This window comes from Myotis daubentonii, chromosome 10 (genome assembly GCF_963259705.1).
Source record: "Myotis daubentonii chromosome 10, mMyoDau2.1, whole genome shotgun sequence".
Lineage (NCBI taxonomy): Eukaryota > Metazoa > Chordata > Mammalia > Chiroptera > Vespertilionidae > Myotis > Myotis daubentonii.
The window spans coordinates 9,021,436-9,042,491 of NC_081849.1; the positions used below are offsets into that span (position 1 = coordinate 9,021,436).

Sequence of the window (21,056 nt, forward strand, 5' to 3'; positions counted from 1 at the left end):
ATTTTGAGTCAGAGATTTTGCTGGTTTTGGCACACACTCACAAAAAGGTTGCCCACCCCTGTTAGTATTTTGGCATTTTGTATATACACTTCGGGAGAAGTGTCTATTTAGGTCCCTTGCCCATTTTATATGGGATTGTTTGTCTTCCTTTTGTTAAGTTATATGAGTTCCTTATATATTTAGGAAGTTAACACCTTATCAGATGTATCATTGGCAAAGATGTTCTCCCATGCAGTGGGCTCTCTTTTCACTTTGTTGATGGTTACTTTTGATGTGCAGAAGCTTTTCATTTTGATGTAGCCCATTTGTCTATTTTCTCCTTAGTTTCCTTTGCCATGGGAGTATCTGCAAATATATTGCTATGAGAAGAGATGGCTGAGATTTTTCTGCCTATGTTTTTTTCTAGGATTTTTATAGTTTCACAACTTACATTTAGGTCTTTCATCCATTTTTTAATTTATTCTTGTGTATGGTGTAAGTAGGTGGTCTAGATTCTTTCTTTTCTTTTTTCTTTGTTTTTGCATGTACCTGTCCAATTTTCTCAGCACATTTATTTAAGAAACTGTCTTGACTCCATTGTATGCTCTTCCCTCCAGTGTCAAATATTAATTGAGAATAATAACCCAATTTTTGGGTTCTCTGTTCTGTTCAATTGATCTGTATTCCTGTTCTTGTGCCAGTACCAGGCTGTTTTGAGGACAGTGGCTTTGTAATATAGCTTAATATCTGGTAATGTGATCTCTCCAACTTTGTTCTTCTTTCTCAGGATTGCTGCAGCTATTTGCAGTTGTTTTTGTTTGTTTGTTTGTTGTTGTTTGTTTGTTTTTTTGGTTCCGTATAAATTTTTGGAGAGTTTGTTCTAGATCTGTGAAATATGCCATTGGTATTTTAATAGGGATTGCATTGAATCTATAGATTGCTTTGGGTAGAATGGATATTTTAATGATATTAATTCTACCAATCCATGAACATGGTATATTCTTCCACTTGTTTATGTCTTCTTCTATCTCTTTTTTTCAATGTCCTGTAGTTTTCTGAGTACAGGTCTTTTACCTCCTTGATTAAATTTATTCCTAAGTATCTTAATTTTTTGTTGCAATGATAAATTGGATTTTTTTTTTAGTTTATTTTTCTGAGAGTTTATTATTGGCATATAAAAATGCCATTGATTTCTGGGTATTGATTTTGTATCCTGCTATATTGCCAATTCATTTATTAAATCTAGTAGTTTATTGGTGGTCTATGTCATCTGTGAATAATGACAGTTTTATGTCCTCCTTTTCAATTTGTATGCCTTTTATTTTTTCTTCTTGTCTGATCACCATGGCTAGGTTTTCCAGTACTATCTTGAATAAGAATGGTGAAAACAGACATCCTTGTCTTGTTCTTGTTCTTAGGGAAAATGGTTTTAGTTTTTTCTCATTAAGTATCATGATGGCTGTAGGTTTGTCATATAAAGCTTTTATTATGTTGATGTATGATCTCTCTGTTCCCACTTAGAGTTTTTTCAAAAAAGACTGTTGGATTTTGTCAAATGCTTTTTCTGCATCAATTGATATGATGATGTGATTTTAGTCTTCCAAATTGTTAGTGTGATATATCACATTCATTGATTTTCGAAGATTGTACTAGCCTTGCATCCCTGGAATAAATCCCACTTGGTCATGGTGTATGATCTTTTTAATGTATTGCTGGGTCCGATTTGCTAATATTTTGTTGATGATTTTAGCATCTGTGTTCATCAGGGATACTGCCATGTAATTCTCTTTCTTTGTAACGTCTTTATCTGGTTTTGGAATTAGGCTAATGTTAGCCTTGACGAAAGAGCTTGGAAGTGTTCCTTCCTCTTGGATTTTTTTGGAATAGTTTGAGGAGGATAGGTGTTAGTTCTTTGAGTGTTTGGTGAAACTCCCTTGTGAAGCCGTCTGGATTAGGGCTTTTATTTCCTCAGAGTGTTTTTTTAACGCTTCAATTTCATCTGTAGTTATTGGCCTATTCAGGTTTTCTGATTCTTCCTGACTGAGTTTTGGAAGGTTGTATTTTTTTAGGAATTTGTTCATTTTGCCCAGGTTGTCCAGCTTGTTGGAATATAGTTGTTCATAGTTTTTTGTTGTTGTTGTTGTTTTATGATCCTTGGTATTTCTGTGGGGTCAGCTATTCCTTCCCCTCTTTCTTTTCTGATTTTGTGTATTTGGGTCCTCTTTCTTTGTGTCTTGATGAGTCTGGCTATATGTTCATCCATCTTGTTTATCTTTTCAAAGAATTAGTTCTTGGTTTTATTGACCTTTTGTATGGTTTTGTTTTTTGTTTTTTTAGTCTCTATGTCATTTATTTCCACTTTGATCTTTATTTCCATCCTTTTCCTTACTCTGGGCTTTTCTTGTTTTATTTCTAATTCTTTAAGTTGCAGGGTTAGATAATTTATTAGAAGTTTTTCTTATTTTTTGAGGTAGGCCTGTAATGCTATGAACTACTCTTTCAGGATTGCTTTCATTGTGTCCCATAGATTTAGGGTTATTGTGTGTTGATTTTCATTTGTTTCCAAAAAGTTTTTCATTTCTTTCTTGATCTCTTTAATAACCCACTCATTATTTAATAACTTGCTATTTAGCCTCCATGTGTTTGAATGTTTTGGGTGTTTTTATTGTAGTTGATTTCTAGTTTTGTGCCACTGTGATCTGAGAAGATGCTTAATATGATTTCAATCTTCTTGAACTTGTAGAGACTTAGTTTGTGTCTAACATGTGGTCTTTTTAAAAAATATATATTTTTATTGATTTCAGAGGGGAAGGGAGAGGAAGAGAGACAGAAATATCAATGATGAGAGAGAATCATTGATCGGCTGCCTCCTGCACACCCCACACTGGGGATCAAGCCCGCAACTTGGGCGTATGCCCTGACCGGGAATAGAACGATGACCTCCTGGTTCATAGGTCATGCTTAATCACTGAGTCATACTGGCTGGGCTGTCTTTGAAAATGTCCCATGTACACTTGAGAAGAATGTGTACACCCTATTGCCTTAGGGTGATATGTTCTGTAAATGTCAATTAATTCCATCTGATCTAGTATGTCATTTAGGATTACTGTTTCTCTGTTGATTTAGATCTTTATCCAGTGATGTCAGTGGGGTGTTGAAGTCTCCTACTATGACTTTATTGCTGTCCATCTCTCCTTTAAAATCCTCCAAGAGATTTAAAATATATTTTGATATATGTTTGCCAGAGTTACTATATCCTCTTGTTGTATTGGTCCCTTTAGTATTTTGAAGTGGCCTTCGTTGTCTCTTGTGGCCTTTACTTTGAAACCTATTTTGTCAGATATGAGTATTGATACCCCAGTGGTTTGTTGTTTGTTTTTTTCATTAATATTTGCCTGGAAAAATTTTTTCCATCCCTTCATTTTCATTCTGTATGAGTCTTTGGTTCTGAGGTGAGTTTCTTGTGGACTACATATTTATGGGTCATGTTTCCTTATCCATTCATCTATTCTATGCCTTTCCTTTTGATTGGAACATTTAAGCCATTTATATTTAAGGTTGTTATTGATAGACTAGGGGCCCGGTGCACGAAATTCGTGCACTGGGTGTGTGTGTGGGGGGGAGTGTCCCTCAGCCCAGCTTGCCCCCCTCACATACTGGGAGCCCTCAGGCGTTGACCCCCATCACCCTCCAATCGCAGGATCGGCCCCTTGCCCAGGCCTGACGCCTCTGGCCTAGGCGTCGGGCCCGGGCAGCGGGGACCTGCAGTGGCAGCGGGGGGCGCCGTGATCGCGCGGGCTCCGACCCTGCCCCTGCAGGATGCCTCTGGCCTAGGCGTCCGGCCCGGGCAGCGGGGACCCGCAGCTGCAGCGGCCCCGCGATCGTGGGCTCCGCTTTAGGCCCAGGCAAGGGACCCCTAGCTCCTGGGACTGCCAGCTTCGACCGTGCCCAGCTCCCATCGCAGGCTCCACTCCTACTTCCTGCTATCAATGGCCAGGGCGGAAAAGGCGCCTGATTCTCCCATCATGGCTGGGGGGCAGGGCAAAGGCGGCCCCAGGGCCGCCTTTGCCCTGACCCCCAGCTCTTAGCTCCCCCCTGGGTTTCCGATCACTGTCAGTGGCAGGGGGCTTCTTCCTGCTTTCCCTTTCGCCTCCCTGCATTGTGCCTACATATGCAAATTAACCGCCATCTTGTTGGCAGTTAACTGCCAATCTTAGTTGGCAGTTAACTGCCAATCTTAGTTGGCAGTTAATTTGCATATAGCCCTGATTAGCCAATGAAAAGGGTATCGTCGTACACCAATTACCATTTTTCTCTTTTATTACTGTTGATACTTATTTGTTGCCATTCTTATAAGTACCGCGCGCTAACTGATTGCGCCACTGGAGCTCCAATTTGTTGCCATTCTTACTCTTTGTATCTTTATACCTGTGTTCTTCTCTTCCTCTCTATTTCTTTTTCTTACACCAGTCCCTGTAGCATTTCTTGCAGGGCTGGTTTGGTGGTGGTAAATTCTTTTAGCCTTTTGTTGCCTGCGAAGCCCTTTGTTTCACCTTAGATTTTTTTAATGATAGCCTTGGTGGATAGAGTAGTTTTGGGTTCAACACCCTGGTTTTCATTACTTTGTATACTCCATGCCACTCCCTTCTGGCCTGAAGTGTTGCTGTTGAGAAATCAGCTGACATTCTACTGGGAGTTCCCTTGTAGGTAACATTGTGTCTCTGTCTTGCAGCCTGGAAAGGTGGGCATCTCCTCTGTATTCAGGTAGCCTTGGTCTCAGGGGACCAACCCTGCATGGGTAAGTGGTGGGTGATAATGTTCCAAATCCATGAAATCCCAGTGCTATCCCTTGCAGCCAGATGCTGTTAGCAGTGCAGCTGGGTGGGTGGGGGTTGGGTGAACTGATGGCTGTACAGTGCCTTTGTTGTTTTGTTTTCCCAGTAATGGTGACTGGCATTCATCAGTGCCCCCCCCCCCCCCCCCCGCCGTATTTCCATCCAATATTGGGATTAGCCTATCACTCAGGGAAAAATGTTTCTCTTGTACCAGTTCTCAGGTTTGTAGATAATGTGCTTTGCAACCTGACTCACTGATATGGCTTCTTCTAGGGTCTGCTTCTGTCTCTGGGGAGATGAGTGGAGGTGGGCTCTGGGAGTGTGAGGGGAGGGGGTCAGGTTCTGTTGCTTTGTTTTCTGTCTGGAATTGACAGATAACCGTGGCCGCATCTCTGTGCTTTGTCCCTGCCTAGGTTACTGGGTTCACCTGCATAAAGTACTGGCCACTCCCACTGAAATACTCACTGTATCAACTCCCAGCTGAAGGGAGAGCCAGTGGCAACCTGATTCCTCTCCTCTCCGAGCTGTGTCCTGCAGTGAGCTCCGTGCTGGGAGCTCCAGGCTGCCTCCCTAGTATCATCTCAGCTCTTCTCCCTTCCCATCTCCCTAGTTTGCTTCCACTTGCCCACCTGCAGATGTTTATTTTTTAAATTTTTTATTGAATTTATTGGGGTGACATTAGTTAATAAAACAATATGAGTTTCAAGTGTACAGTTCTATAATATGTCAACTGTACTTTGTGTTCACCACCCAAAAGCAGGTCTCCTTCTGTCCCCATTTATCATCACCTCTTTACCATCTTATTACCCCTTTCCTTCTGGTAATCACCAAACTGTTGTCTGTGTTTGTGATTTTTTTTTTTTACTTAATCCCCTCAGATGTTTCAATGTGACATGTTGTGTACTGAGCAGGGAATTCTTTGTTGAATTATAGCTGTTCAATTTGTTGAAACCTCAAGGAGTGAGCCCATGGGGACCTCATATGCCACTATCCTTCTGGCATCCAGTGGTGACTTTTTTTTTTAACTTTCGGGTAAACCACTGCAGATTGACCTGCCATTTGTCATGATGTAGTAATTGAGGAAATTACTCAAGATGATTCTCCTCCTCCTCCTCCTCCTCCTCCTTTTTCTTCCCCTTTCCCTTCCCTTTTCCCTTCCCCTTTCCCTTCCCCTTCCCCTTCCCCTTCTCCTCCTCCTCCTCCCCCTCCTTCTCCTCCTCCTCCTCCTCCTCCTCCTCCTCCTCCTCCTCCTCCTCCTTCTTCCCCTTTCCCTTCCCCTTTCCCTTCCCTTTTCCCTTCCCCTTTCCTTTCCCCTTCCCCTTCCCCTTCTCCTCCTCCTCCCCCTCCTCTCCCTCCTCCTCCTCCTCCTCCTCCTCCTCCTTCTTCCCCTTTCCCTTCCCCTTTCCCTTCCCTTTTCCCTTCCCCTTTCCCTTCCCCTTCCCCTTCCCCTTCTCCTCCTCCTCCTCCTCCTCCTCCTCCTCCTCCTCCTCCTCCTTCTCCTTCTCCTTCTTCCTTTTTTAAGAACAGGCTGCTCCTAGAGAGGCATACCAAATATTTCTAGATAGGAATAATTATTAATGAATCCTAATTTAATTTATAAATATTATGCTATCATAGGCACAGTCCCAGTGGATTAATTTTGGGATAACATGACAAAGATGTTCCAAAATTAATCTGGAAGTATGAGCAAGCAAAAATAGATAAGAATACTGAACAAGTTAATGAGAGAACTTTTTGACCATTTAAACATTAAACCATTGAAATAAACAAACAAACCTAAATTTTCTTGTTGTAAGTTTGGGTCTCAGATCTTTCAGAATATTTTAAAATGTAGAATAAGACTCTCCCAGGGTTCTTTTCAAACGTTAACTGGACTTGACAGAACAGTGGGAAGATAGGGAGACAGAGAGGTGGGATGGGCAGGTAGCATATAGAACGGTAGAGCAAGACCTCATCTGGCTTGGGCTTGCTGCCTCCCTCGACAGTGCCATCTTATTATAAGGGGAGTTGAAATGTAACAGAAGGAGAAAGAGCACGGAAAAGATTTGGGCAGGATACTGCATTGAATGTGCTTCCAGGTAGTAGACCACTGATAGCTAATACATTAGAATTTCTAGGTAGATTCTTTCTCATACATGTTTATCTCTCCAAATTGTTTTTTGTTTTCTTTTGTTTGGCTTTTCCCAGATTCTGTTGGAAAGCAGTAAAGTTCATAAGTAATGTTTTGTAGACTATATTTCATTGGAAAGCTTTCCTGAAAGTTCTCATTAGAAAAGAAGGCAAGCAGTAGTAATCTTTCTGCAAAGACAAAGGACACAAAGAAATTTAATGATTTTCTTCTTAATGTGTTTTTGTTTTGTTTTGTTTTGTTTTGTTTTGTTGGTTTTTTGGTGCTAGAGACAGAAATAGGCAGGCAGCAGTGGAATTGTTAGGTCAGAGGTTGTGTGTATTAGGACTTTTAACAGATGTTGCTAAACTGCCCTCAGTAGAGATGGTACCCACCTCTGGGCCCCCAATAATGTCAGAGAGTGTATCTCTCCCCCCACTTTGACCAGCACACTGTGGCACACATTTTGGTATCTTTCAGTCTGATAGAGCATCTTGGTGAAATAATAATTTGCATTCAGTTATCATGACTAAGGTTGAGCATTGTTCAACCTATTTAAGAGTCACCTGAATTTCCTATTCTGGGAATTCAAGAACACATAATAGATGAAATAGACCTTTAACCCTTTTTGGTCCAACGTCGAGGCTGACTCGACAGACCAGGTGCTAGGAGCAGGTCCAACGTCGAGGCTGAGGTCGACACCGCAAACCGGTTCAACATTCAATCACGTCAATTAATTTGGACCAGACTGTTTGAGTTCCAAAAATAAAATTGGACCGCAAAGGGTTAAGGTGAAGTCCAACTGCTCAGCCTACGAATGAGGAACCTGTTTGGCCATGGTCACTTGGCTAGTCTTTGACTGAAGCAGAACCAAACACACCAGGGCTCCTAGTTATTAGAAAAGCTCTTTGGGTGACAGTAAGGATTTGTAAAGGTCTCTGTGGCCGTCTGGGGTTTGTTTCTAGAATTAGAAAGTCTGGAAATTACAGTGCAATGTCACAATGACTTGACTGTAAGGACAAGTGTTTTTAGCCACCCTGAACTTCGGGTACCTCATCTGTAAAATGGAATTAAGGAATTAATGCTAGTTTTTTTTGTCAAGGTCTCAAGGATTAGGGTTAATGTATATAAAGTAGCTGACACGAGTAGGCTCACCACTGTTACCACCTTCCTCATATTTGTGCATTCTTTTTGTTTGTTTGTTTAAATTAAGGCAGAACAGTTTTTATTTTTTTATTTTTATTGATTTTACAGAGAGGAAGGGAACAGGATAGAGAGTTAGAAACATTGATGAGAGAGAAACATCGATCCTACTGGGGATCGAGCCCGCAACAAAGGTACATGTCCTTAACCATAATCAAACCCTGAACCCTCAAGTCTGTGGGCCAGCACTCTATCCACTGAGCCAAACTGGTTAGGGCTATTTGTGCATTTTGCTATCTGACTTGCCCACTCTCATTTAAGCTCCAAGGGAGACTATAAATCATCACACCCATACTGACTCCCAGAGATTTGAGACGAAAGATAATTCACTTTATCACTCTGTTTTTTAAGGTTTGTCTTTCAGCAAGGTCCCTTTTTCAGATTTCCAGGAGACAGCAAAAGCTTCCATATTTCAAACGGAAAGAGCTGTGTGTGGGCCAGGTTTTAACCCACTTTTGAGTAGGAAGGAGAAATGGGAAAAGAAAAGGGAGGGAAATTCCTGAAAACATGTTATTTAAATATATATATATATATATATATATATATATATTGATTTCAGAGAGAAAGGGAGAGGGAGAGATATAAACATCAATGATAAGAGAGAATCATTCATCAGCTGCCTCTTGCACACCCCACATTGAGATTGAGCCTGCAACCCAGACATGTGCCCTGACTGGGAATGGAACTGTGACCGCCTGGTTCATAGGTCGACACTCAACCACTGAGCCACACCGGCTGGGCAAAACATGTTATTTTAAACACACAGCCCAGATGATCATCTCAGCTGGTATTAGGATTGCCAATAGTTAAGGTTTTTTAAATGGGTGTTATTTCACTGTTATTATCTATACTAATAAAAGGCTAATATGCTAATTAGACGGGACATCCTTCCAGACAAAGCCATGGTGGCGGGGCCAAGGCAGAGGCGGTTAGGGGTGATCAGGCCAGCAGAGGAGAGCAGTCAGGGGGATCAGGCTGGCAGGGGAGAGCAGTTAAGGTGATCAGGCAGGCAGGCAGGTGAGCCGTTAGGAAACAGGGGTCCTAGATTGTGAGAGGGCTGTCCAAATGCTGGATTGCGAGAGGGATCCCAGATTGGAGAGGGTGCCAGCCAGGCTGATCCCCCCTCTCCCCCCCTCCCCAGTGCATGAATTTAATACACTGTGCCTCTAGATCATAATAATAATCACCATGCTTAAGCCTTTTTATATTTTAAAAGAAAATAAGATCAAATGCGGAGCTGGGCCCACAGGTGTTGCCACAGCCTTCCCTTCCCAGATGCCATCGAAGGCCTCTGCCCTCTCCCATAAGCTCTGAGCAGTCATTTCCATTATCATCTTGGACTTCTCATTCAGATGAAAGAGCTGAAGAGGCATCTTTAGTCCATTTTTGTCACCTCTGGTTACCTCACTCATTCTGCCATTGCCTGCCCAAGTCTTAGTTAAAATAAAGTGGCATTTCTAACAGTTCTGAAAAATGAAGGGGAAAGTTAATTCTTAGGGACCTCTGCTTTACTCTCTAGTATTTTTCCATGTGTGGCTCTCTGACCATCTGTACCTGATCTCTTGGATGCCTATTGGAAATGCAGATTCTTAGCCTCCCCTCTCCTATAGACTTATTTTATCTTTTTAAAAATTTATCTTTACTTTTGAAAGTATTACAGATGTCCCACTTTTTCCCCATTGAACCCCTCCATTCCACACCCATCTCTACCCTCTGCCCCCACCCAAGCCTTCACCACACTATTGTCTGTGTCCATGAATTATGCATATAAATTCTTTGGTTAATCTCTCCCCACCCACCTTCTGAGATTCATCGGTCTCTTCTATGCTTCTAAGTCTCTGGATCTATTTTGTTCATAATGAATCAGGATCTCTTGCAGTAAATCCTAGAAATACCTATTTTAAACAAGCAGTTTTCAGGAGTACATTAAAGTTTGGAACCACTGTTATTCCTTACTAGTTTCTTATTTCTTTTCCTTCTTTCTCCTGTTTCCTCTTATCTTCCCCTTTTCTTTCCTCATTCCCTGCACACCTGTTTACTCCCTTTTTCTTCCTTCTTAATGCTAAGGGTTCAGAGTAGCCTGTTGAACTGTTCTTCTAATATAATAACTAAAAGTCCTCTGGAAACTCAACTAGGAGGGGGAGAAATGTATGTATTTCTTACTGCCTTGCTTGTCCCCATAAAAGATGGTTATATACAAAGCTATCCTCTCTGAGTCCCAGCTTTTGGAAGTGGATCATTCTTTCAAGTACACAGAAGTATGATATTCACAGCTATATTCCAGTGTAGGGGATGGTCTTTGGGGATTGGAAATGGTCTTCTTTATAGAAACATCACTGGCATGATGTCCCAAGGAAGTCAGCCACCACCAGCCTCATAATCATACACTGGTCTAGGTATCCTTGCTGGAGGGCACAAGGTAGTAAAGGAATTTGGGGAGTATGTGGTCAACAGGACAGGAAATAGTAGAGAAGGAAGTGGGGCTGGCCAAGTGGAGCATCTGCGTGGCGTTTGGGGCAGGTGCCTCCAGGGTCCTGAACCTCTACTTTTTTTTGTCTTCACAGCCACTGAAGAAGAGACCAAGATGAATGCAGAGGTGAGTTCTTTAAAAGTTCCAGTTTAAAGAATGCTTTTCTTGCAGTGTTCCTCATTTTTCCTTCACAGAGTGTCTTCTTTCCCTACAGAGCTTTCAGAAACATCAAACATCACCACAAACTCAAAAACATTCCCCCTCCAACATGGCTCTGGGTGATATGGGAAGAGTTAGGCCCATCTGCATTCTATTTTTTTTTAAATATATTTTATTGATTTTTTACAGAGAGGAAGAGAGAGAGATAGAGAGTTAGAAACATCGATGAGAGAGAAACATCGATCAGCTGCCTCCTGCACATGTCCTACTGGGGATATGCCCGCAACCCAGGTACATGCCCTTGACCGGAATCGAACCTGGGACCTTTCAGTCTGCAGGCCGACGCTCTATCCACTGAGCCAAACCGGTTTCGGCAGAATTCTATTTTTTAAAAATTGATTTTTAGAGAGAGGAAAGGAGAGAGAGCAAGAGAGAGAAACATTGATGTGAGAGAGGAACATCAACCTGTTGCGTCCTACATGTATCCCGACCAAGGATTGAATTCACAACCTGGATATGTGCCTGGATATCGAACCTGCCACCTTTTGGTGTAGGGAATGGCACTTCAATCAACTGGGCACTTTGAGTCTTTTAAGGAATATGACTAATTCATCCAAATTGTTGAATTTCTAGTTATAAAGGTATTCATAATAGTCTCGTATTATCCTTTCAATATTTGTTAATTCTGTGTTAGTGTCCTTTTCCTCACTTTTGATATTTTTTCTGAGCTGCCTGGAGAGATAATCTCAAAAAACAATAAATACAGAATAACCATCATTCAGACACCTACTACACAAAGCCATTCTACCAGTTCCAGAAGACATAGTAGCTCTACTTAATACACAGAAACAAACACAGGGAAGCAGCCAAAATGAGGAGGCAAAGAAACATGTCACAAAGGAAAGAAATGGAAACAAGCAAACTACTGAATACAGAGTTTAAAACCATGGTTATAAGGTTACTCAAGGATCTTCATGAGAGCTTCAAGGGACTTAGTGAGACTTTCAAGGATCTCAGTGATAATGTCAAAGACATGAAAAACGACCACAGAAATTAAGCATACACTAACTAAAATAAAAATAATTTACAGGGATTCAATAGTAGAGTAGAGGATTCTAAATCAACGATTTAGAATATGAGGATGCAAAAACACTCAATCAGAAGTGTGCCGCACCAATACAGCCAGGTTCGGTGAGCCTGAGAGGGGGCAGTGAAAGATTAAGAAAAGACAGACAAGAGAATAAGGCTGGGTCTGGGTGAGATGTTGCCCTCTCTGATGGACAGTGCCACAGCCTGCAAGCCGAGTGTTTATTTTATAGCCAGATTCTACGAGGCAAAGTAAGGGCGTGATCAAGATCTTTACAACATTCTTGTGGCTTTCGAATCTACTCAATTACATGCAGGTGATCAAGTTTTGTTTACTTGCTGCACCTCAGGCAGCCCATATCACTTAGCCAACTGGGAGCTGCTGTCCACAAGAAGAGAAAAAGGAAAAAAGAATCGAAAAATATGAAGATAGTGTAAGGAGCCTCTAGGACAGTGGTTCTCAACCTTCCTAATGCCGCAACCCTTTAATACAATTCCTCATGTTGTGGTGACCCCCAACCATAAAATTATTTTCATTTGCTACTTCATAACTGTAATTTTGCTACTGTTATGAATCGTAATGTAAATATCTGAAATGCAAGATGCATTTTCATTGTTACAAATTGAACATAATTAAAGGATAGTGATTAATCACAAAAACAATATGTAATTATATATGTGTTTTCTGATGGTCTTAGGCGACCCCTGTGAAAGGGTCATTCGATCCTCAAAGGGGTCGCGACCCACAGGTTGAGAACCGCTGCTCTAGGACAACTTCAAGCATACCAACATTCACATTATGGGGGGGCCAGAAGGAGAAGAGAGAGAGCAAGACATTGAAAACCTATTTGAAGAAATAATGACAGAAAACTTCCTCTACCTGGTGAAAGAAATAGATTTACAAGTCCAGGAAGCACAGAGAGTCCCAAACAAGAGGAACCCAAAAGGCCTGCACCAAGACACATCATAATTAAAAGGGTTAAAGACAAAGAGAGAGAGAACCAAGATGGCGGCATAGGTTAACGCCGGAGATTGCTGCCTCGAACAACCAATTCAAATTACACCTAAAAGACGGAACGGACATCATCCAGAACCACAGGAAGGCTGGCTGAGTGGAAATTCTACAACTAGGAGGAAAGAGAATATCATACCCAGACTCAGAGGAGGTGCAGTGCTGAAGTGAAATTCTCAGGTGCGGAGTGCGCATGGAGCGGGCTGGCGGCGGAGGGCGCGGTTGTTGTTTTCAATCGGGAGGGAGCTTCAGACCCTGAGCTCCAGAACCGGGCGAGTCCCTAGGGACCCAGACTCAAACGGGAGAAGCGGGACTGTCTGGCTTCGGTCGGAACTCGAAGGCAGCTTTCTCTCCGAGGTTTGCAGCGGTTGCTGGGACTCGGTGAGGCATAACTGCTTGCTCCGCCCACCCTGTTTGATCCCATGCGACCCGCCCCGCCCAAGCCCTGCACAGAGCCATTTGCCGGATAGCCTCAGGCAAAGGCTAGATTAGCACCTCCCCAGAGGACAGAAGTTTTCCCACTGCAGACACAGCTGATTCTCACAGCCAATTGGCCTGGAGGTCAAATCCCCCCAGTATCAACGACAACAATCAAGGCTTAACTACAACAAGACAGTGCACAAAGACCACTAGGGGGTGCACCAAGAAAGCATAAAAAATGCGGAGACAAAGAAACAGGACAAAATTGTCCATGGAGGATATAGAGTTCAGAACCACACTTTTAAGGGCTCTCAAGAACTGTCTAGAAGCCGCCAATAAACTTAATGAGATCTACAAGAAATCTAATGAGACCCTCGATGCTATGTTAAAGAACCAACTAGAAACTAAGCATACACCGACTGAAATAAAGAATATTATACAGACTCCCAACAGCAGACCAGAGGAGCGCAAGAATCAAGTCAAAGATTTGAAATGCGAAGAAGCAAAACACACCCAACCGGAAAAGCAAAATGAAAAAAGAATCCAAAAATACGAAGATAGTGTAAGGAGCCTCTGGGACAGCTTCAAGCGTACCAACATCAGAATTATAGGGGTGCCAGAAGATGAGAGAGAGCAAGATATTGAAAACCTATTTGAAGAAATAATGACAGAAAACTTCCCCCACCTGGTGAAAGAAATAGACTTACAGGTCCAGGAAGCGCAGAGAACCCCAAACAAAAGGAATCCAAAGAGGACCGCACCAAGACACATCATAATTAAAATGCCAAGAGCAAAAGACAAAGAGAGAATCTTAAAAGCAGCAAGAGAAAGAAACTCAGTTACCTACAAGGGAATACCCATACGACTGTCAGCTGAATTCTCAACAGAAACTTTGCAGGCCAGAAGGGAGTGGCAAGAAATATTCAAAGTGATGAATAGCAAGAACCTGCAACCAAGATTACTTTATCCAGCAAAGCTATCATTCAGAATTGAAGGTCAGATAAAGAGCTTCACAGACAAGGAAAAGCTAAAGGAGTTCATCACCACCAAACCAGTATTATATGAAATGCTGAAAGGTATCCTTTAAGAAGAGGAAGAAGAAGAAAAAGGTAAAGATACAAATTATGAACAACAAACATGCATCTATCAAAAATTGAATCTAAGAATCAAGTGAATAAATAATCTGGTGATCATAATAGAAGCAGGGACATAGAAAGGGATTGGACTGACTATTCTTGGGGGGAAAAGGGGTGTGGGAGATGCGGGAAGAGACTGGACAAAAATCGTGCACCTATGGATGAGGACAGTGGGTGGGGAGTGAGGGCGGAGGGTGGGGCGGGAACTAGGGGAGTTATGGGGGGAAAAAAGAGGAACAAATGTAATAATCTGAACAATAAAGATTTAATAAAAAAAGAAAAGAAAAGAAAAAAAAAGACAAAAAGAGAATCTTACAAGCAGCAAGAGAAAAGCTGTTAGTTACCTACCAAGGGAGCTCCAGTATGACTGTTAGCTGATTTCGCAACAGACACTTTGCAGGCCAGAAGGGAGTGGCACAAAATATTCAAAGTGATGACTAGCAAGGACCTACTGTTATGCCCAGAATTCAAGATCCCCAAGATACCATGCCAGGGAGCCAATCCGATGCAAAAGCAGAAGGTCCTTTATTGAGTTAGCTAACCCGACCCAGGCCTCCAGCCGACGCGGCGACCGGAAAACCGAGTGATATCCATGGGAAAATCAGGGCTTTAATAGTGAGGGGAGGGGGCTAGCTGTGGGCCCTTCGGATTGGCCAGGCGCCAAGTCGGGTCTTGTTGCACAGGATGTGGTCATCTCTATGGCGCGAACATCCCTTGCTTGTCATTGGCTAGTTCAAAGAAATCCCGGGCGTGGCCAGCAGGGGCCTGGGCTTCCGGGAAGAAGGCACTCTTCTGAGCACATGGTCTCTGTCCCAACATGGAGGATCCAGGGTAAGATGGAGGGCATAGCCCTCGCCCTTTCATTCCCCCCTTGTCTTGGAACTTCCGTCTCAATCATGAGACGGACTGCACTTTTATTTCACCGTCGCTAGGGGCCCATAGTGAGCACACAGAACTATCAACCGAACTATTTTATACACTTAACAAATGGTCCGGTGGAAGGGAAAGAAACCATTTTAGCTTTAACAACTTCTATTGAAATAGGATTTTTCTTCTTAAAATTCCTCCATGGCTATTAAAAAGCCAAATCAAGATAAATTTATTTACTGTCCTGATGTTTGCATAAACACAACAAGAATGGTAACTGACTATCTTTGCTGGAATTTCATGGTTGAACCTTAATGTGCCCCGTAGGGCCAGGAAGCCAAGCCATCCAGATGCCATCAGGCCTGCCTGCAGTATCTGCTGAGTTAGGTGAATCCCTCACCTGTAGCAACTCCACCTGAGCCCACGCTCCAGGCTTTAAGGCCCATCTCAGTAGCCCTCCTACTCGTTGCGGCCCAGAGTGTGTGGGGGTTTCGCAGGGATGCAGAGGCATCTTTACTGCTCCCCTTCTACTCTTACCAACCGCCAGTGATGGTAGGGCATGGGCCTGACGCTCCAGCGCCAGCCATCTTCAGGGCTCCCAGGCAGGACACCAGGCTTTCTTCGTGGCATTCTTAGTGGCTTCAAGTCTTTAGAGCTCAGATAGGGCTCTTCAAAACATGATACTCCAGTCAAAGTTTTCCGTTAATGAAACCACTATTAGGAACCAGTCTTACTGAATCTATGCAAAGAAATGTACTTACTTAGCATTGCCAGATTTTGGAGGAATTACATAAGGAGAAAAACATACTGATTTACTCTAAGATTTTCTGACTTTCCTTGCTAATTTCTTTTCATGGATTTAAAACAAAACAGTAATTGTTGGTATAAAACCTTCTTTCTATGCATAACCATGCCTCAGACTTTCTAGTCTAAACAGGCTTTTTCCAGCTTTACTACCCCTGACATGGGCATGGTCACGCAGGCCTGCAAGACAGTATTACAGGCTGCCAACTGTTAGCTGTCTCTCAACAGAGACCAAAACCTGATGGGCACCCTTCCCTGCCCAGTTGGGCACTTGTCCTCTTGGCAGCTAGACACCCTTTACTTTTGGGGGTCACCCCACACAGCTCCCTTCCAGGACAGCCAACATACATTCAAACCTGCAAACGAATCAAAGGTCAGTATAACATATCAGTACAATAAAACATGATACTAGACATGTGATACTAAAGTCTATTCCTGATCTTCCTATGAATTGTCCTTGTCATTTTGGAGCCGTGTCCATGAAGGTGCAGGCATTATCTAAATCTATTTAATGTTACCAGCATCACGCAGGTCGAGCACGCCGTAGCTTGAGCTTGAGCGGGTTGCGTTGATCTCGATCGACGCTCCATTTGGTGATGAAGTCCTTCCGGATCGTGGAGGGGTCCGCTGACCGGACGTGAGTGTGATGAACCCAGGTCGCGACGCCGTCTACCTTGAGAGCAGTGGGGGTTGTTAGCACCACGGTGTAAGGACCCTTCCAACGTGGTTCAAGGGTTTCTCGATGATGCCTTCTGACGTAGACCCAATCTCCTGGTCTGTGTTGATGAGGAGTTGGGGTTGGGCTGGTCTCATAGATGGCGCGGAGGCGCGGCCAAATGTCCTCGTGTGCCCTCTGGAGCCCTCTTAAGGAAAGAGATAGTTCTTGATTTTCAAATTCAGCGAGTAAGTCAGCTTTAAGGTTAGGAATGATAGGGGGTGGCCTGCCAAACATGATCTCGTAGGGAGTAAAACCCAGGGTGTAAGGGGAGTTCCTCACCCGGTAAAGGGCATATGGAAGGAGAGCCACCCAGTCTCCGCCAGTCTCCATGGTTAATTTGGTAAGGGTCTCTTTTAGAGTTCTATTCATTCTCTCTACCTGACCTGAACTCTGGGGTCTATAAGCACAATGTAATTTCCAATTTGCCCCAATAGCCCTAGTTACTACCTGCGTTACCTGTGAAATAAAGGCTGGCCCATTGTCGGATCCTATCATAGCAGGAAAACCATACCTGGGTAAGATGTCTTCCAGCAGCTTCTTGGCCACCGTCTGGGCTGTTTCGTGCTTGGTTGGGTATGCCTCTACCCAGCCAGAGAAGGTGTCTATGAACACTAAAAGATATTTATAACCATACTTCCCTGGTTTAATTTCAGTGAAATCGACCTCCCATTGTGCTCCCGGTTTGGTGCCTCTGAGCCTGGTCCCTCTTTCATTTGATCCGACCCTTGCGTTTGTAAGTTGGCAGGTCTTGCAGGCAGACACAACCTGATATATCTTGGTATTCTGCTGGTGAATTTTGATTCTGGCATGTTGGATTAAGTCCTTCATTTTCCGGGTTCCCAGGTGAGTGGATTGGTGCATATGTTTTAACATCGTGTCCCCGAGCCAGTCCGGCAGTATAAGTTCTCCTTCTGGTGTATGCCACCATCCCTTTATTTCCTGGGCTCTGGGGAGCTTTCTGATACGTTGCAACTCTTCCTGGGAGTACTTGGGCTGGTCTGGTAAGACTGGGTCCCCTGGGTCTGGGAGTTGTAAGGCCATGGTAGGGACCGAGGTAAGGGCTACTGCCTTTGCAGCCTGGTCAGCCTTTTGGTTGCCTTTCGCTACCGGGTCATCAGCTTTTTGGTGTCCCTGGCAGTGGATTATGGCTAACTTGGCAGGAAGCCACAAGGCCGCGAGCAGGTCGAGAATTTCCTGCTTATTTTTTATTGTCCGTCCCTCGGCTGTCAATAGCCCTCTTTCCTGGTAGATTGCCCCATGAACATGAGCTGTAGCAAATGCATAACGGCTGTCTGTGTAAACGTTAAGCCGTTTTCCAGCCCCCAGTGTCAGTGCCTTGGTGAGTGCAATGAGTTCTGCTCTCTGAGCTGATGTCCCAGGGGGCAGAGCCTCCGCCCACACGGTGTTCGTGTCTGTGACCACCGCTGCACCCGCGTACCTGCTCCCGTTCCGCACGAAGCTGCTTCCATCCGTGAACCAGGTGGCCTCTGCATCCGGGAGGGGCCGATCGGTCAGGTCCTTCCGAAGTCCATGTACCTGCTCCAGGATTCCCGCACAGTCATGCAGTGGGGCATCTAGGTCAGGGTCAGGTAGCAGGGTAGCAGGGTTGAGGGCCGCACTGGGATGGAACCGTACTCTAGGGGGGTTGAGCAGCAAGCTTTGATAGTGGGTCATGCGAGCATTGCTCATCCACCTATCGGGAGGTTGTTTTAGGACCCCTTCAATGGCATGCGGGGTTGTGATCCAGATCTCCTGTCCCAGGGTCAGTTTGTCAGCATCCTTGACTAAGAGCGCGGTTGCCGCAATGATTCTTAGGCACGGTGGCCAGCCGGCGGCTACGGGATCCAGCTTTTTAGACAAATACGCTACTGGGCGACTCCAGGGGCCTAAAGCCTGGGTTAAAACTCCTTTTGCTACTCCTTTGCGCTCGTCTACAAAGAGGCGAAAGGGTTTTGTAATGTCTGGTAGGCCCAGGGCTGGAGCAGCCAAAAGAGCTTTCTTTATCTGATTAAAGGCAATTTCTTCTGTCTCAGTCCATTTAAAGGCCTTCCCCTCCTTGGTGGCTTCGTATAGGGGCCTGGCGATCTCAGCAAAACTTGGTATCCAGAGGCGGCAATAGCCAGCCGATCCTAGGAATTCCCTCACCTCCCTCCGGGAGGTGGGAGCAGGGATTTTCAAGACTGTCTCTTTTCTAGCATCTGACAACCGCCGCTGTCCGCCCTCCAGTATGTATCCCAGGTAACTCACCCTCTTTTGGCATATCTGAGCCTTCTTCGCCGAGGCCCGGTACCCTAAGGTTCCTAAGGTGGCCAGCAGATCTTTGGTCCCTTGCTCACAATCTTTGGCGGTATCGGCAGCAATCAGGATGTCATCTACGTATTGAAGAAGGGTGAGATTGGGGTGTTCCCTCCTGTACTCACCGAGGTCTTCATGCAGCGCCTCGTCGAAGATGGTGGGCGAATTCTTGAATCCTTGGGGCAATCGTGTCCAGGTTAATTGTCCACTGTAACCTTCCTCGGGGTCGTGCCATTCGAAGGCAAACAGGGGTTGGCTTTGAGGCGCTAACGGCAGGCTGAAAAAGGCATCCTTCAAGTCTAATACAGTATACCAGATTCTAGAGGGTGCCAGAGAGCTTAGGAGAGTGTATGGGTTAGGAACGGTTGGGTGTATATCCAGGACTCTTTTATTTACTTCCCGGAGGTCCTGAACTGGCCGATAGTCATTCGTATGAGGCTTTCTGACTGGCAGGAGGGGGGTGTTCCAGGCAGATTGGCATGGAACCAGTACCCCTAGGCTCCGCAGTCTCCGGATGTGAGGCTGGATTCCCTTCCGAGCCTCCTGGGACATAGGGTACTGTTTGACTCTCATCGGGCCTTCTCCTGGTTTTAGTTCTACCAGCGTTGGGGCCCTGTGGGCGGCCAGCCCTACTCCCCCCGTCTCTGCCCAGGCTGTGGGGAATTCTCGCAGCCACCTGTCCATATTGTTCTCTACTGGTGGCGCCCCCTGGTGGAGGCGATATTCATCCTCCAGTCTCAGAGTCAGGACCTGGATGGGGTGGCCTTCGCCATCGGTGACCTGAGGCCCCCCTTGTCTGAAGGTTATTTGGGCTCCAATCTTGGTTAGCAAGTCTCGTCCTAATAGGGGGTAGGGGCATTCTGGTATTACCATGAAGGAATGGGATACCCGGCCCGTTCCTAGATCTACTGTTCTTCGGGTAGTCCATGAATACTGGCTCATGCCAGTTGCCCCTTGCACCCAGGACTTTTTGCTGGCTAGCTTCCCCTGAGGTGTGCGGAGAACCGAATGTTGTGCTCCAGTGTCGACAAGGAAGTCAACAGGCGTCCCCTCCACTTTAAGAGTTACCCTGGGCTCGGGGAGGGGATCCGAACCCCGACTTCCCTAATCACTCAGTCCTTCCAGCTCCAAGACCTCCACCCAGTCTGTCTTGTTCCCCTTTTTACCGGCCTTCTTTGGGCATTCTCGGACCCAGTGCCCTATCTCTTTGCAGTAAGCACACTGGTTCTGTTGCAGCTTCCTTTTCCCGTCCCGGGCGGTTCTCTTACCTCTTTCTTGGCCATCAGCAAGCTGGCGAAGGTGACGGGTCCACTCCCCAGGGGACTCCATGGTGGTGGCTAGCAGAATCTTGGCCAGGTTTCGAGTCTGCTTCTCACTGGCAGCCACCATGGCGCGGGCTTGCCTATCCTCAGGGGGCTCTCGGTTATTGAACACCTTCTCTGCTACTACCAGTAAATCCTGTAAACTCTTTTCTCCTAATCTATCTATTCTCTGTAGTTTCTTTCTAATGTCCATGGCTGACTGGTTTATAAAACTCATGATTACAGCTGCCTTATTCTCAGGGGCTTCTGGATCCATGGGGGTATAGGTGCGATATGCCTCCATGATCCGTTCTAGAAAGGCAGCTGGAGACTCATCTCTTTCCTGCTGTACATTCCCTACCTTGGTCAAATTGGTGGGCTTTCTAGCAGCCCTGCGGAGACCTCCCATTAGAGTCTGACGGGAGACCAAGAGCCTCTCCTTACCTTCTGCCGTGTTGAAATCCCATTCAGGCCTAGTTAAGGGAAAAGAGACATCTATCTGGGCCTGGTTCGTGGTCGGATTTCCGTCTACACCGGGAACCATCTTTCGGGCCTCATTGAGGATCCTTTCTCTCTCCTCCGTCGTGAACAGAACCTGTAAAAGCTGCTGACAGTCGTCCCATGTGGGCTGATGGGTGAAAAGAACAGAATCTAGCAAGTCAAT

General features: G+C 44.8%; 1 protein-coding gene across 4 annotated transcripts in view; it reads left to right on the forward strand.

The window, feature by feature from the left end:
* Positions 1–21,056, forward strand: part of BLVRA (biliverdin reductase A) — a 71,607-nt gene that overhangs the window by 1,265 nt on the left and 49,286 nt on the right. For 2 of the 4 annotated variants that reach the window (XM_059711571.1, XM_059711573.1), the window contains exons 2-3: positions 4,712–4,777; positions 10,689–10,720. In XM_059711571.1, coding sequence (XP_059567554.1) covers positions 4,774–4,777; positions 10,689–10,720 — 36 coding nt within the window. In that variant the 5' untranslated portion in view covers positions 4,712–4,773. The remainder of the gene's footprint in view (positions 1–4,711; positions 4,778–10,688; positions 10,721–21,056) is intronic. The other 2 variants (XM_059711572.1, XM_059711574.1) reach the window with 1 other exon arrangement.